At 43.3% G+C, this 13,141-nt stretch overlaps 2 protein-coding genes and 1 long non-coding RNA gene across 5 annotated transcripts; 1 reads left to right on the top strand and 2 right to left on the bottom strand.

The window, feature by feature from the left end:
* Positions 1–1,665: 1,665 nt before the first annotated feature.
* s100s (S100 calcium binding protein S) lies at positions 1,666–4,726 on the bottom strand. Of its 3 annotated transcripts, none has more exons than XM_088319141.1 (4): positions 4,629–4,726; positions 3,341–3,390; positions 2,757–2,910; positions 1,666–2,671 (listed from the first exon to the last, which is right to left on the bottom strand). In XM_088319141.1, exons 2-4 carry the CDS (start codon positions 3,352–3,354, stop codon positions 2,492–2,494), a joined length of 348 nt encoding a protein of 115 aa, XP_088175267.1. In that variant the 5' UTR covers positions 3,355–3,390; positions 4,629–4,726; the 3' UTR covers positions 1,666–2,491. The 3 variants fall into 3 exon arrangements, with proteins under 3 accessions (XP_088175267.1, XP_088175268.1, XP_088175269.1); XM_088319142.1 differs by having other exon boundaries at positions 3,337–3,390; positions 4,629–4,678; XM_088319143.1 differs by lacking the exon at positions 3,341–3,390 and having other exon boundaries at positions 4,629–4,678.
* LOC148321596 (uncharacterized) lies at positions 3,686–5,207 on the top strand. Its single transcript, XR_015846954.1, has 2 exons — positions 3,686–4,529; positions 4,597–5,207. It is a non-coding gene; the product is annotated as an uncharacterized LOC148321596 (long non-coding RNA).
* A 451-nt stretch (positions 5,208–5,658) lies between these two features.
* s100u (S100 calcium binding protein U) lies at positions 5,659–13,095 on the bottom strand. Its single transcript, XM_088319159.1, has 3 exons — positions 12,954–13,095; positions 9,973–10,102; positions 5,659–9,814 (listed from the first exon to the last, which is right to left on the bottom strand). Exons 2-3 carry the CDS (start codon positions 10,090–10,092, stop codon positions 9,230–9,232), a joined length of 705 nt encoding a protein of 234 aa, XP_088175285.1. The 5' UTR covers positions 10,093–10,102; positions 12,954–13,095; the 3' UTR covers positions 5,659–9,229.
* Positions 13,096–13,141: the final 46 nt, after the last annotated feature.

Here is a 13,141-nt window from a genome sequence, read left to right as displayed (position 1 = left end):
TCACGACGACTCAAGATGACTATCACTTTTAATGCTTGTCCTCTTTATGAATTGTCAGCGTTGTAATGAATATTACCTATCCGGACTCCTGGGAGCCCTTAAGGTCTCCTTTCCATTGCATTGAGATGCATTTCACGAGCCCGCGGAAAAGCTTCTCCGATTCCATCCCGGCGAGCGGGAGTCAATCCCGAGCCGTTATCCGATATATCTGTTTTTTATTTCAAATATGTTAAAAGAGCCGCCAGCTGCACTCTACACCCGGGTGCGTCATTTAATGAGCACTCACGTCGTCCCTTTTCACTAGCGCGTGACGCATTGATTACCTGAAGGCACGACGGTGGCCCAGATGGGTCAAAAAGCCGCAGTGCTAAATTTAATGCTTTTTCACACACACGGGGTTTAATATACACTTTGTTATGAAAAGCGTTTTGGACTATTTCCTGCGCGCTCAGGTTGTACGTCCTAGATCAGACGTGGGCAAATTACGGCCCGGGGGCCACATGCGGCCCGTTAAACGTTTTAATCCGGCCCGCCCAATTTGAAAAAAATAAATAAAAAGAGAACCCATTGTGGCCCGCCAATCAAAACGTTTGCCCGCCCCTGTCCTAGATAAATCCGTTTTCAATAGTTGAATTAATTTTTTTTTATAGCATGTGCATGTTTACCTTTTGTTTTAAGCCACCCAACCCAGAATCATACATTTCTTAAACGTTCACACTGTAGTCGCTTCATCGTCTCACGTTGACACCTTACCCACATAATTTTACATCCAACATGGCACTTAGACATTTGTTGATGTAAGTGGCCCACAGGGTGGAGATCCATATCGTTAGTGTAAATAAAATGCTAATTGCTCATTAATCATTTTTGACAGCACAACAACCACATGTGTGCAGACGCTGCTCCATCCGATCACGTTTATTTGAGCTACTTTGAAGTGACGAAGAAGTAAATGACATACAGTGCGAGGCAAAGTTATTTCCCTTCAGGCCACAACAGACTTAACAGAACACTTTGCACTCCAACTGTGTCAAATGTCACACATTCAAACGGGCCAATCACACGAGGCTTAAAAGCAGTTGATTACGCCCACTTGATGATGGCAAAAAAGAATCTGAAAGTGTTTGTCTGTGTATTCCTGTTTTTATGTGTTTACTGGGACCTTTGCTTTGGTGGGGACATTTTGTGTGTGTGCGCGTGTGTGTGTGTGGGGGGGGGGGTGGCTGTGAAGGACCATCGTTTTGTACAAAGTCACAACTTGGACATTCCTGTGTGATTATAGCGCTGCCTTCCAAGCTACATTCTTGTCTGCTGTACGCCATAAATTGAATTCAGTCACTCACAAACACACACACAGTCAGGCTTCTTTTTTTTTTTTTTTCCATCTCCTCTTCTTTTCCGTTCCCTCCGCGTCCCCTCACTTTATCAAAAGTTTTCCACGTGGCTCAAAGTCCGACATCTGGGTCAGTTTAGGCTCAACAAGACTTGCAGGATATTGTTGGCAGGATGTGGGAATGCTCGGTGGGAATCCCCAATACACAAACACACACACACACACATGCGCACATGTACAGTGACACGCACACGCACACACCTACCTACCTACACACACTATGAATGAACCAAGTTTATTTCTTAAAGTAGGATAAAAAAAAGTGACTACCATTTGGTTAAATACCACATTTAATAATTGGAAAGAAAGCATGAGTCATTAAAAAAAAAAAAATTACAAAAAAGGCGCATGAAGGAGGGAAAAACATTCCAGTGCTAAACACAATAATATAATCAGCCATAATTCAATATATCGTTCACATTTGAGTCCCTTGCAAACAGTTTTCTGTCTTTTCAGCGCAAGAACTAATCAAAAAGCCTCAAGTTGTGCTTTGAGGAGTGAAAAACACGTGTTGCGTTCAAAGACCCTCGGGTTTGTGCGGGAACCCACAAACATCAGCCCACAATGGATTCAGTACTGTGTAAAAGTTGTTTGTTATTGTAGCATTTAGCTCGAATGACTTCAGAGTCACAAAGTCACAAAAAACATCAGCGGAACAGACGCTGCGAAAACAAAATAAAATAACAATGAGCAAATGACAACGGAGGAAGACAAAGACACTTGAAAAGATACTGAGGGCAAAGTGCAATCAAGTCGAGAATACGGAGCTATCAATTTGGTAACATGTGGTGATGGAATGGAAATTGCGAAAACCAAACCACATTGATGCATCGGTCGGAATGAGCGAAACGCAATGGACGAGACTGAGGGCAAAGTGCAGCCAAGTGGAGACTCTGGGCACATTCTATATATCGTAACGTGCGAGTCCTGCTATTTGCTGAAGAAGTAACTTTTGCACAATACTGATGGTGATGTTTAAACATTGCGCAAGGTCCTAGAAAAATGTTCCTCATCTCTCGTGATTTACAAACCTTGTTTCCTCCCCGAGCCTCAACCTCCCCATTTCTTCCTTCAACCCCCTCCCCTCCCCTTTTCTCCCTACTCCGCCGACTCGCAGCCCTTGGGCTTGTCGTCCGTCTTGAACTCCAGGAAGAAGTCGTTGCAGGCCACGGTGAGGGCGCCCATCAGGATGATGAACTCTGTGAAGTCGACCTCGCCGTCGTTGTTGGCGTCCAGGTCTTTCATGATCTTCTCCACCCCCTCATTGTCTTTGGAATTCTGACATGGAGAATGCGGGCCTTTTTATTTGCCTGTTACCTGTTCGTACTTGTCTCGCGCATACCTCATGCACGCTCGCGCTTACCCCCAAGTAGCTTCCGAGCTCTTCCAGCAGCAGCTCCTTGAGCTCGCCCCGGCTCAGCGTGTACTTGTCTCCCTCCTTGCCCGAGTACTTGTGGAAGGTTTTGATGAGCATCTGCATGGCGCTTTCCAGGTTGGAAGAGGGCTCCTTGGACATGCTGAAGACAAATTGTGGCCCAGTACAACAGTTAGGCTCGGCCGCCAAATGCTCGCTCCGGAGCCCCGCGCGGCCAGCTAGCATGTCCGCTCACATCGGGCAAGCGAGGGCACGGGTTCCGGAGCCGCCAATGACGTTCATACGTGGAATTGGGAGGTGAAGAAGAGAGGTCGTGTTGAAGGTCAAAATGTCAATTTTTGAATTCAAGATCTATTCTGATGGTGACTTTTTTTGTTGGGATTTGTGACGAAGGACAAAAAAATGTTTGGATCTTGCACAATGGGGGGGGGGGGCCATAAATCCGGGGGATTTGATTCATGACGAATTGAACATTTTTTGTGTGTGTCAGTGTGATCGTGTAAAGATGCATGAGGTCAGTTTTTTTTGTTTTTTTTTTGGGGCGGGAGAGGCTTTCAAATGATCTTACACACATTGTGTCAGGCATCTTGGCGGTTCTGCTGCTACCGCGGCGCTGTGGAGACTGTGCACAGACACAGACAACTCACTGTCAATCACACACAACAACAACAACAACAAAAAAAAACACACAGACCTCTGAAACTGGCGCTCAAGACCCTTCCAACTCATAAAAATAAGTCCAGCTCAAGGATCAAATTGCTCGCGTAATTATCCAAAATGGACACCGGCAGTGAAACACAAACCTCACCTGGTGATCGGGACGCTAAGAGGCCGAGTAACCTGAGGTGCCCGATGAGACCAGGCCTCCACACTCGCTTAGTCAGCCAACATCCCGAAACTCCCGAGCTATTTTTAGAGCCTAGCACGCACAAGATCAAGCGTCGTAGCGTTTACGTCGCAATGACGGTCGACGATGCGACAAGAACGAGCCACGCCAATAGAGCCGAAAAAGTGAAAATAAAAACAAAAAAGAAAAAACAGACGTTTGTTTAAACTGTCACATAATCGGGACCACAAATTAAGAGAAAACTCCTCATAAGAATTTAGATTATTTCTGGTATTGGTGTGTGCGTCTGGACAATCGTCATTTCAAACGGTCACATTTTGGGAAGCTATTGCAGCACCATAAATCTGAAAAATAATTTTTTATGAAGCTGATATTTTTTTCTGCTATCACTATGAGAACAAAAGTTTGTTGAAATAAAATGGGGACCACCTGCAATGTGGGGACCATAAATCCGTAGGAAGTAGGATTTTTTTTCTGGTATTTATGCCGATATGAGGACAAAAGTCAGCTGAAACAGTCGAATGGTGTGGAGCTTTTGCACAAATAAGGAAAAAAAGCCTTGATAAGAACACTTGAGCCGTTCGAAAACTGATTTAAGAAAAATAGTGAGGAAAAATAGTCTGGTGACCAATTGCATCATGGGTAACTTCTACATGCGCGCATGAAGACAATAGTCTGTTTAAATTGGGGGTAACTCTTGAAATGTCAAAGACCACACATGAGGAAAAAAACCCAAAATAATGCAGGAGCGTTTGGAAAGCAAGATTTAGTGAGAAAGGGAGGAGGAGCCTTTCAGAAGTTGTTTTCAGGTATTCATGACTGTACGCCAACAGTCGTCTGTTCTTGCATTCACAGCTGTTGCGCAACGAGGACCACAAATCATCATGTGGAAATTCTTCCTCATTCTATTGCCTGTAAGTTTGTCCGCGATCAAATGACGACAATAAGCAAAGTAATAAATGATGTGACATTTTCTCAAAGCGGACGAGAATGATTGTCTTTGAATGTCTTACCTGGCGGAGGGCCTCCCGAGTGCTGGACGAGGTGCAGAGGGAGCGCGAGCCAAGGCGGAGATGGATGAGGACAGAGAGGGACACCGGCTTAAATATCACCTCGTTCCCGCTCCTCCTCCTCCTCACCCCCAAACGTCCTTCACCCAGCCTGTCCCCTTTCGGCCTTCTTCTTATCATCCTGGACCGACATATCCTTGCAGGTGTCTTCTGTCCGTTGCAGTCAAGGGTGGAAAAACACACTGAAATGTCCTCCATTTACCTCTTCATGAATAAACTACAGCGACGTATCCGTTGACATGTACGCCATGTTTCGTCTTTGGTATTCGTGTGTAAACCACTTATCTAGCCATGTCTTTTTCCAAGTGTCCGTGTAATGTCTGTCGATCGAAATCATTTGTCCTTGTATCATTGGTTGACATTTTGTATACCATACATTCCGTATATTAATCCATGTGGCGTTCTATGGATCATGTATTAATTATGCAGTATCTTTCCACGTATCAGTAGACTGATTCATGTATGTTTCCACGTATTGACCCGTGTATCTTACTCTATATCAACATGGTTTCAATTTATCAATCCTAGTTTCATTCCTTATCAATCAATGTATCAATCGACTCATCCAAGTACCGATCAGTTTATCTTTCTATGTATCTGGGATCTATCCATGCAGCTGTCTCGGTATCATGTATGAATATGTGTAAGTCTTTGTGTGAGAAATCTTTTTGTACAAATTTTTATTTTTTATTTTTATTAATGATTATTTTTGATTATTTATTTAATTATTATTATTATCATTATTATTATTATTATTATTATTATAAAAACGTCAAAACCGAGGGCACATTCGTAATGACCCCGAAAAAAAAAATCACCTTGAAAAGTGAACTTTCTTATCTGAATTGAAATGTAGTAACAATGTGTTATCCATGTATCAATTCCTGTATCGTTCTACTGTATCGTGACAGCATTCGAGGATATCGCCTAGATGAACAAACGCATCCGACACATTGAGACACGTACAGCAAAGTGGTTGGGCTAGGTTGTCACAGTTTTATTATTCAAGATCAGCGGTAACACATTTATGAAGCGTTAAAAATGATACAGCTTTTACGGATTGCTAATAACAGCGACGCGAGGGACAGTAGACTCAGATGCTTAACACGCACACACAAAGACAAAGATTCTGGCATTTGTTGTCTGGCACATTATCTCTCGGTATCTTTCTTATCTTTCATTTCCATCCTGAGTGGGGACGTGTTTGCAAACACTCCCTGCCGCTTTTTTTCCCCTCTCTGGCGTGTTTTTCCATATCTGCATGGAGCTGGCGCCCGTAGGCGCGGCTCGCAAAAAAAGTCATCGACAAAAGACTAAATGAGATGTTTCCAGGCTGAGGTGTGAGGTTCACTGTCAATACATCAATCCAGTTTCCCTTTTTTTCCCCACAATGGACCAAAGATCACTTTTAAAGCCTGCGAAGATCGCTACGACAACACACACACATTCATGCCTTATGTACACAGGAAGCTGGACTGATATGTCGCGATTAGTAACAAGAAGTACCTTGAAAGGAGAAATACAGTGAATCCCCCGTTATGTCACAGATTGTTATTTTAATGGTAAATCCAAATTTAGAGTTTCTTTCAGCGCAGTAGCACGATGCACCGCAACATGCCGAGCAGCACTGGAAGCGATGCGAAGAAATTAAGAGCAAGAAGAAGAGGCAGAGAAGGTCCTCTACAAAAGGGAATGCCAGCGCGTATTTTTGTGTGCTCTCTGCATGTGTTGCTGCACCATGTGTGTTCCAGCAGTCTTCCTTTTCATTTCCTCTTAGTCAAGGTTGGGCAAAATTTTCGATTGGCGGGCCACAATGGGTTCTAAAATTTGACAGAGGGGCCGGACCAGGAGCTGATGGACGGAGTGTTTTGGTCACCTCACCTCATCGGAGAAAAAAAAAAAGACATTTAATTTGAAATGAAAGTGAACAAAAGCATTGTATGTCTTTGAAAAATCACAGCATTTAGAAAATAAAACATTAACAAGGTTTATTATCTAAATTTTTTTCAAGTTCGGCGGGCCGGATTAAAATGTTTAAAGGACCGCTTGTGGCCCCCAGACCGTAGTTTGCCCACACCTGCTCAAAGTGATGTTACATTAGTCATAGCCTTGACAGTGCAAACAGGTACTAAAAATGAAAGGAGTAATGCTAAAAGAAGTTTTTTTGGTTTCTCTTTTGCAAATTTTTCCATCTAATGCTGGTCGAGCTGGAATGAATTTTCTGCAAACGACGGGGTTCACTGTATTTAGTTTAATAGATACACAGCTGTATTAAAAAAAAAAACAGAAGCCCTAAATGCCCAAAATGTTAGTCACCCATTGTGATATATAATAAAATAAACAAGGGTGTACAAAGGCTGAGCGGAGTGCACAATATTTACAATGGGAGTGCCAGCAGGAGCGCATGACCTTTTATTTGCCGAGCACTTTGCATTGTGCACATGTAGTGGTTGTGTTACTGGTCGTGGTGTTAAGGCCTGCAGTACGAGCAACATGAAGCCTTTTTTTCTCAGGCCTGCATTATTGACGACGTGACAATTTACAAAGCATTAAATCGTAATTAACAAATGGGTGGAAGGGTGGACGTTTTTTGTTTTTTTTTTACATGCAAATGGATGCAACTCGTGATATTGGGTGGATGCTTTTTTTTTTTTTTTTTTCAGAGGCTCAGTGTGCTATGCAAACAAGATGGAAGGGATGGCTTTCAGGAAATTGTGTGCGTGTGTATCCCAAGGGTGTGTGTTGTCTAATCTGGACGGGGTGGAGATCCAATGGCAGGTCAAACACGGTCTTTAGACGAACCAAGGGCCACAAACAAAAAAAACAAAAAAAAAACAGCCTGGGCGAGAGGAATGTTTTTCAAACAACTCCCACGGTGGTATTGAGCACAAAAGGATTGTGGTTACATTCAAAGCTGCATTCAGGAAAACTAGGAAATGTCACACCTCAAAACAAGCAAATATGACTTTTGACACGAAATTAGCTGTGGTTTTTAGTCTTTAAGATTTTTATTTCAAATTTGATTTCGAATCTCCAACATCTTCGTATCGCTAAATGCAGCGCGAACAATTAATCTATGATTCCTTTGGCCTCCAAACTCCCCCAAAACAAGCATTTATCCCGTCGGCATCAAGTCTAGTGGTCTTGTTTGTTTGTCACCCCGAGCGTGGAATTTATTCTCCAATCCCAATCGGGGAGGATCCACCCTCAATCTCTTTCCACTCAGAACTATTTCCACCCTCTCGTACGTTCTAACCAACAAGGATCGTTTTGGATTCCCTCCTTGAGTTTTAATTATTTAGCCGCACACCTGATCTCTGTGTCTAATTGTGGCTGCGGGGGGGTTTAATGTCGCTTCCAGGTGAAGTGAGGATAAAAAAAGAAGATGAAGAAAAAGGAGAAGGGGGGAGGAAATAAGGAGGGATGCAGAGTTTGGACAGCGGCGGCACAATTTGTTTAGTGCCAGGCCATAATCAGCAGCAAGAAGCATGTGAGTCCCAAAAAAGTGTGAAACTTAATTAGCATTAAAGGAATTAAAGTCATGAATTTGAAGAAACGGGATGGCTGGATATATGCCAAGGATTCCGTTTCATCCAGAGGGGTGTAAATACCGCCAATATTTTCAAATGATACAAGGTAAATGCGCGCTCTATTAGTGGCATGCACATGCTAGCCGTGCTATGTCGCTTAGCTAGGCCGCTTTCGTGTAGTGGTTGTATACATGGCATTGTTTTTAGTGCATCTGACACCATAAATGCTTCTAATTCATAGTCATCTGTTTGTGGTCATATCTCTGTCATAGAGTAAGGACTTTATCCCTGTCACTGCTGTTTATAGTGCTAGGTAGCCAAGTAGCGAGCAAACTAGCGTCCGTACTATAATCATGGTCAATTTCAAGATGCGAGTTAGCTGGAATCAAAATCACCACGATACAACGGTATTGAGTTAGCTAGCTAATTAGCATGATAGCTGGAAACATACAGTACCTATAACTAGCTAGCATGATAGTAGCAACGTGACAAGTGGTTGCCATCTTAGTGTTTTGTTTTTTTTTAAAACAGAATGAGCACTTCAAATGCTTCCGGAAATTGATGAAAGAATTAATTGAGCTTCTTGCGAATAATGTGTCGTTCACGCTATATAAGTGATAGATGACTCGACGTAGCAAGAAAATGCTTGTAAGATTTGATGTTTTCACGGTAGTTAGCTAACTAGAGTTAGCTGACTTACCGGCTTTCTAGGTCATATCTTTATATTGATAGTCACGTTAGCGTTGTGAAATTCACACAGATAGAAAGCTAGGTACTTGTATATGATAGATGGCTAAATAAACAGCTAGAAAATGCTATTAAGAGAGCTAATTAGCTCGGTAGGTAGCAAACTACCTCGAGATGTTCGCTAAATCAAGTAAGCTAGCTAGTGGTCATATATTTGTCATAAATCTAGGCCTTTGGCTGTTGTAGTGGCTCATATTGTTTCATTATTATTATTATTATTATTCATATTATTATTATTTTTCGTGTGATGGATGGCTTGATTGTCCCCTATGAGGTGGCAGATTCCTCCGGCTTCTTCTCTGCCTCTTCCTCTGCCGCATTGGCCGTCTTCTCCGCCGCTTCTTCCGCCATCTTTTCCGTCTCTTCCACCACGGCGGACTCCTCCTTCACCACCACCTCCACACTTGAGGACGTCACCTCCACGCTCGGTGCGGTCACGCCCACGCCGGTCGAGGTCACGTCCACGCTCGGTGCGGTCACGCCCACGCCGGTCGAGGTCAACTCCACGCTCGGTGCGCTCACCTTCATGCTTGGTAAGGTCACCTCCACGGGATTCTCCTTCTTCTCCTCCACATCTGTCTTGACATCCATCTTCACCTCCACCTTTCCGTCTGCGTTGGCTTCCAGTTTGACTTCGGGGGTTTCTGCCTTGGGGGCCGCGTTCTCCGGGGTGGCATTCTCGGCGGCGGCGCTCTGGGCGTTTTGGGCGTCGTTGCCGCGGCTACGCTGCTCGCTGACGGCGTTGGCCAGGTAGCCCACCAGCTTCATGTACTCCTCGAAGCCCACCTTGCCATCCATGTTGGCGTCCAGGCCCTTGCCCATGTTGTTAACCGCCTCCTTGCTATCCGTGTCCTACACAGAGACGAATCGCTTTTAATCATTTCATCACCTAAAAAAAAAAAATGACTTCGCTCGCCAAGTACCACATTAAAATCGAGTGACATGGATACAGCTTGCCGAAAAAGTCATTTTGAACATTGGACTAAAAGGATTTGTTTTGGTTTCCTGACCGACAGGATGTTGCTGAGTTGGCTCTTGACCAGGTTCTGGAAGTCTTTGGGTCCCAAACTTTCCTTCCCTTTGCCGGACTTCAGGAAGACCTTGACCACCGTCTGAATGGCTTCCTCCATGACCGCCTCTCTGGCAACACACCCACACAAGATTGGTGATTACGTACAGTCGATGGCGAAGCAGCGAGATGCCGAGCTCGACCGACAGACGGATTCCTTGAAGTGTCGCGAGTGGAAAAAGATTCCGTTTGACGTGCGAGCGTGTGATTGAGAGGCACAATGGCCGTCGCGACCTTTGATAGGTCATCTGATCAGTCGAGGCGTCCGCCGCCGCCCGTCGCCTCGGATTACGCTCCGTGCTCATCCGATCCACTCTCCCTTACGTTCTCCTGACCTTTTTTTTTTTTTTTAATTTTTTTTAATGGAGATTGTTTTTAAGGCCAATATGGCCATTTATTTCTTTTGAGAAAAAAAAGAGAGATTTTTTAAGGAAAAAAAAATCATTTCAATTGTAAGTTGCATTTTTCAAGAACAAGTTAATTTCCTTGTGTGCAAATTATTTCTTTAAGAAAAAAATCAGAGTAATAAGATTTCCAATATGCCAAAAACTTTTTTTTTTTTAAAGAAAAATCCAATCCATGCATGCATACATATGTCGATGTTCGACTTTTGCATTCCTTTTAAGCACCGTGACTACTTTTATTTTGCCATCTTTTCAACTTCCTCTTTTGCTTCCCGTTGGCTCAGAAGATGTAAAGCAAGCGGGGGTGTGTGTGTGTGTGTGTGTGTGTGTGTGAGACTTATCCTCGCAGGAATTCCATTCACTGCTGTTTTGCGGCACAGGAATTTACAGGCCGACCCAGCGACCGCGGCTCATTTCTTTTTTTTTTTTTCCACCTCAAAGCCACTAGAGCAAAGCAATATACTCCGGAGTCTTTCAGGTCCGCGCTTCTCATGCCGCAACAGCTACACGCACACACACGACACACTTCTTAGCACAATGCACACGAGAAGTTTAAAAAAAAAAAATAAGAAGAATAACAAAAAAATCATTTGTGATAAAAAGCAAATAAAAGAAACAAGAAAACTACTTTTTTTAAGAAAAATAAAGGACAAAAAGCATTTTCTGTTCCAATGAATTAAGATTAATTTTCTAGGAACAAGTTTTTTTTGGGGGGGGGCGGGCGTCCCGACATGTTTTATGCAAGTTAATAAAAAAAAAATAAATAAATGAAAAAATTAGTTTTGGGCCGCAAAAAAAAAACTAAAACGCTGTCTTCTTGTTTCCATCCTCCAGCGGAGCCAGTGTGGCGCCAAACAAGCAACATTTCAAGCTGCAAACAATTACCGAGCAGGGTGTGAGCTGTCAAATGTTTGCGTGTCGTAGGGGATTTTGCATGAAAATGCACTTTGTCACGTTTAGAAGTGCCAAAAGGACCCACACTAGAAAAGTAAAGACTCAAATGTACGTACATTTATATATTTTTTGAAAACATGCTCACATAATGTCGTTGCACAAGTGTGCACACCCTCTTGACCACTGTGCTTCTTGGCATCACACCTTTTGCAGCCTGAGCCTCAAGGCGACCACTCCAAAGCAGGACTAACGCGTACTTCTACGCATACGTATCCATTGTCACGTAAATTATTTAGTCTTGCGGCGCCTGGCCCAAGTCACGGCCTCCAACTAATCCGACTTATTTGTCCGAAAAAACAAACAAAAAAAACTCGCCGCCGCCCCGCTCTTGAAATGTACACGCATTGCAACGGGAGGTTTCGTCTTTCCCCGCCCGTTGGAGAGCTCACAACGATACACGAACAACTTCAAATATTAACGCAGGAGCACCGTGAATGGTCGCAGCGGATAGACAGTCCATGACCAATCCAAAGGAATGGGCCCACAACAACACCCACGGGCATATATTCTTTATCCTCTGCAAAGAAGCGACGACATATTATTGGTACAGCTTACTTAGTTGTGAAACTCTTCTTTGTTTTTCGTGTTTGTATTTTACTGCCCCCTGGGGGCCAAGGTGCACAAACCAGAAGGAGCACAAATGGGCATTGAAGCATGAAACCATAGGGCACAAACTTTTTCCTAAAAAAAAACAAAAAACTTCAAGAATTATTGCGACAGTTTTGTCACAAAACAATTCAACTTTAAATATTAGCAGACGACTTTACGACGTTTTTCCTGAAACAAAAAGATGGCTTTAATTTGAACTCTTATGATTTTTTTTCCTTGGGATATGAGACAAGACTACGGCATCTTTTATCGGAAATAAACTGGTACAACTTATTTTCCCTCCTCAAAAACACAACTTTAATCTTACGTACTATTGCAAATTTTCATCTCAAACTAATTACACAACAGCCTCACAGTATTAAGCCCCCCCCCCCAAAAAAAACATCACAAATCCTGTAACGTGCAAACTTTTTTCTTTGTCTTCTCTCAAACTTGGAAAGTCAAGCAAAAAAATCATCCATTTTGGCCTCGATGTTCCTTTGCGCTTATTGCAGTTGCCTGCTCAACGCTGTGGTGTACTGTGGCGTGGCGTGGCCCACGGGCCTCAGGTTCCACACCCTTCCCTTTGGGCTGGGTGGACACAACTCCGTTAAACGCCAATCGATCACATCATAAGCTGCAAAAGTTTGGCGCACTTTGGACGCCTGGCATAAGCGTAGAATAACCTGACGTAAACTACCAAAAAGAGAGAATTAAAAAAAAAAGACAAAGAGGGCGGGAGTTGATTTAAAGATATTATAAGAGAAAAGTGCGAGGAAATTCATTTTTTCAAGTTTTTGGCTTAAAACTGTAAATTCCCCGCTTTAAAATGGTCCATGAACGCATCGAAAACGCCGTGGACTTTTTTTTCTCTTTTTTTTTTTTTTTTTACGACTGATGGACGTCGAAACGTGGCACAAAACGACCAGCAAAACTCACCGAGCACCAAGCAGACACGCAAACAAAATCCACTCACCGAAAAGCGTTGAGCCAAGCGTGCAAAAGTGCGCAAAAAGTGACTTTTGGAGCTCCTTTTCTTTTCCCTCTGCTGTTGCAGCGACTCCCGCGTCGAGCGCACGCAACTTGCCAAACTCGTACAACTGCTAAAGTCTCTTCCGTGATTTTTTTTTTTTTTTGCTTCCCTTCAAACTTTTTTCCCCCCAC

This window comes from Idiotropiscis lumnitzeri, chromosome 16, assembly GCF_059441095.1.
Source record: "Idiotropiscis lumnitzeri isolate Australia: NSW breed Sydney's pygmy pipehorse chromosome 16, RoL_Ilum_1.0, whole genome shotgun sequence".
NCBI lineage: Eukaryota > Metazoa > Chordata > Actinopteri > Syngnathiformes > Syngnathidae > Idiotropiscis > Idiotropiscis lumnitzeri.
This window is presented reverse-complemented; position numbering and strand designations above follow the sequence as displayed.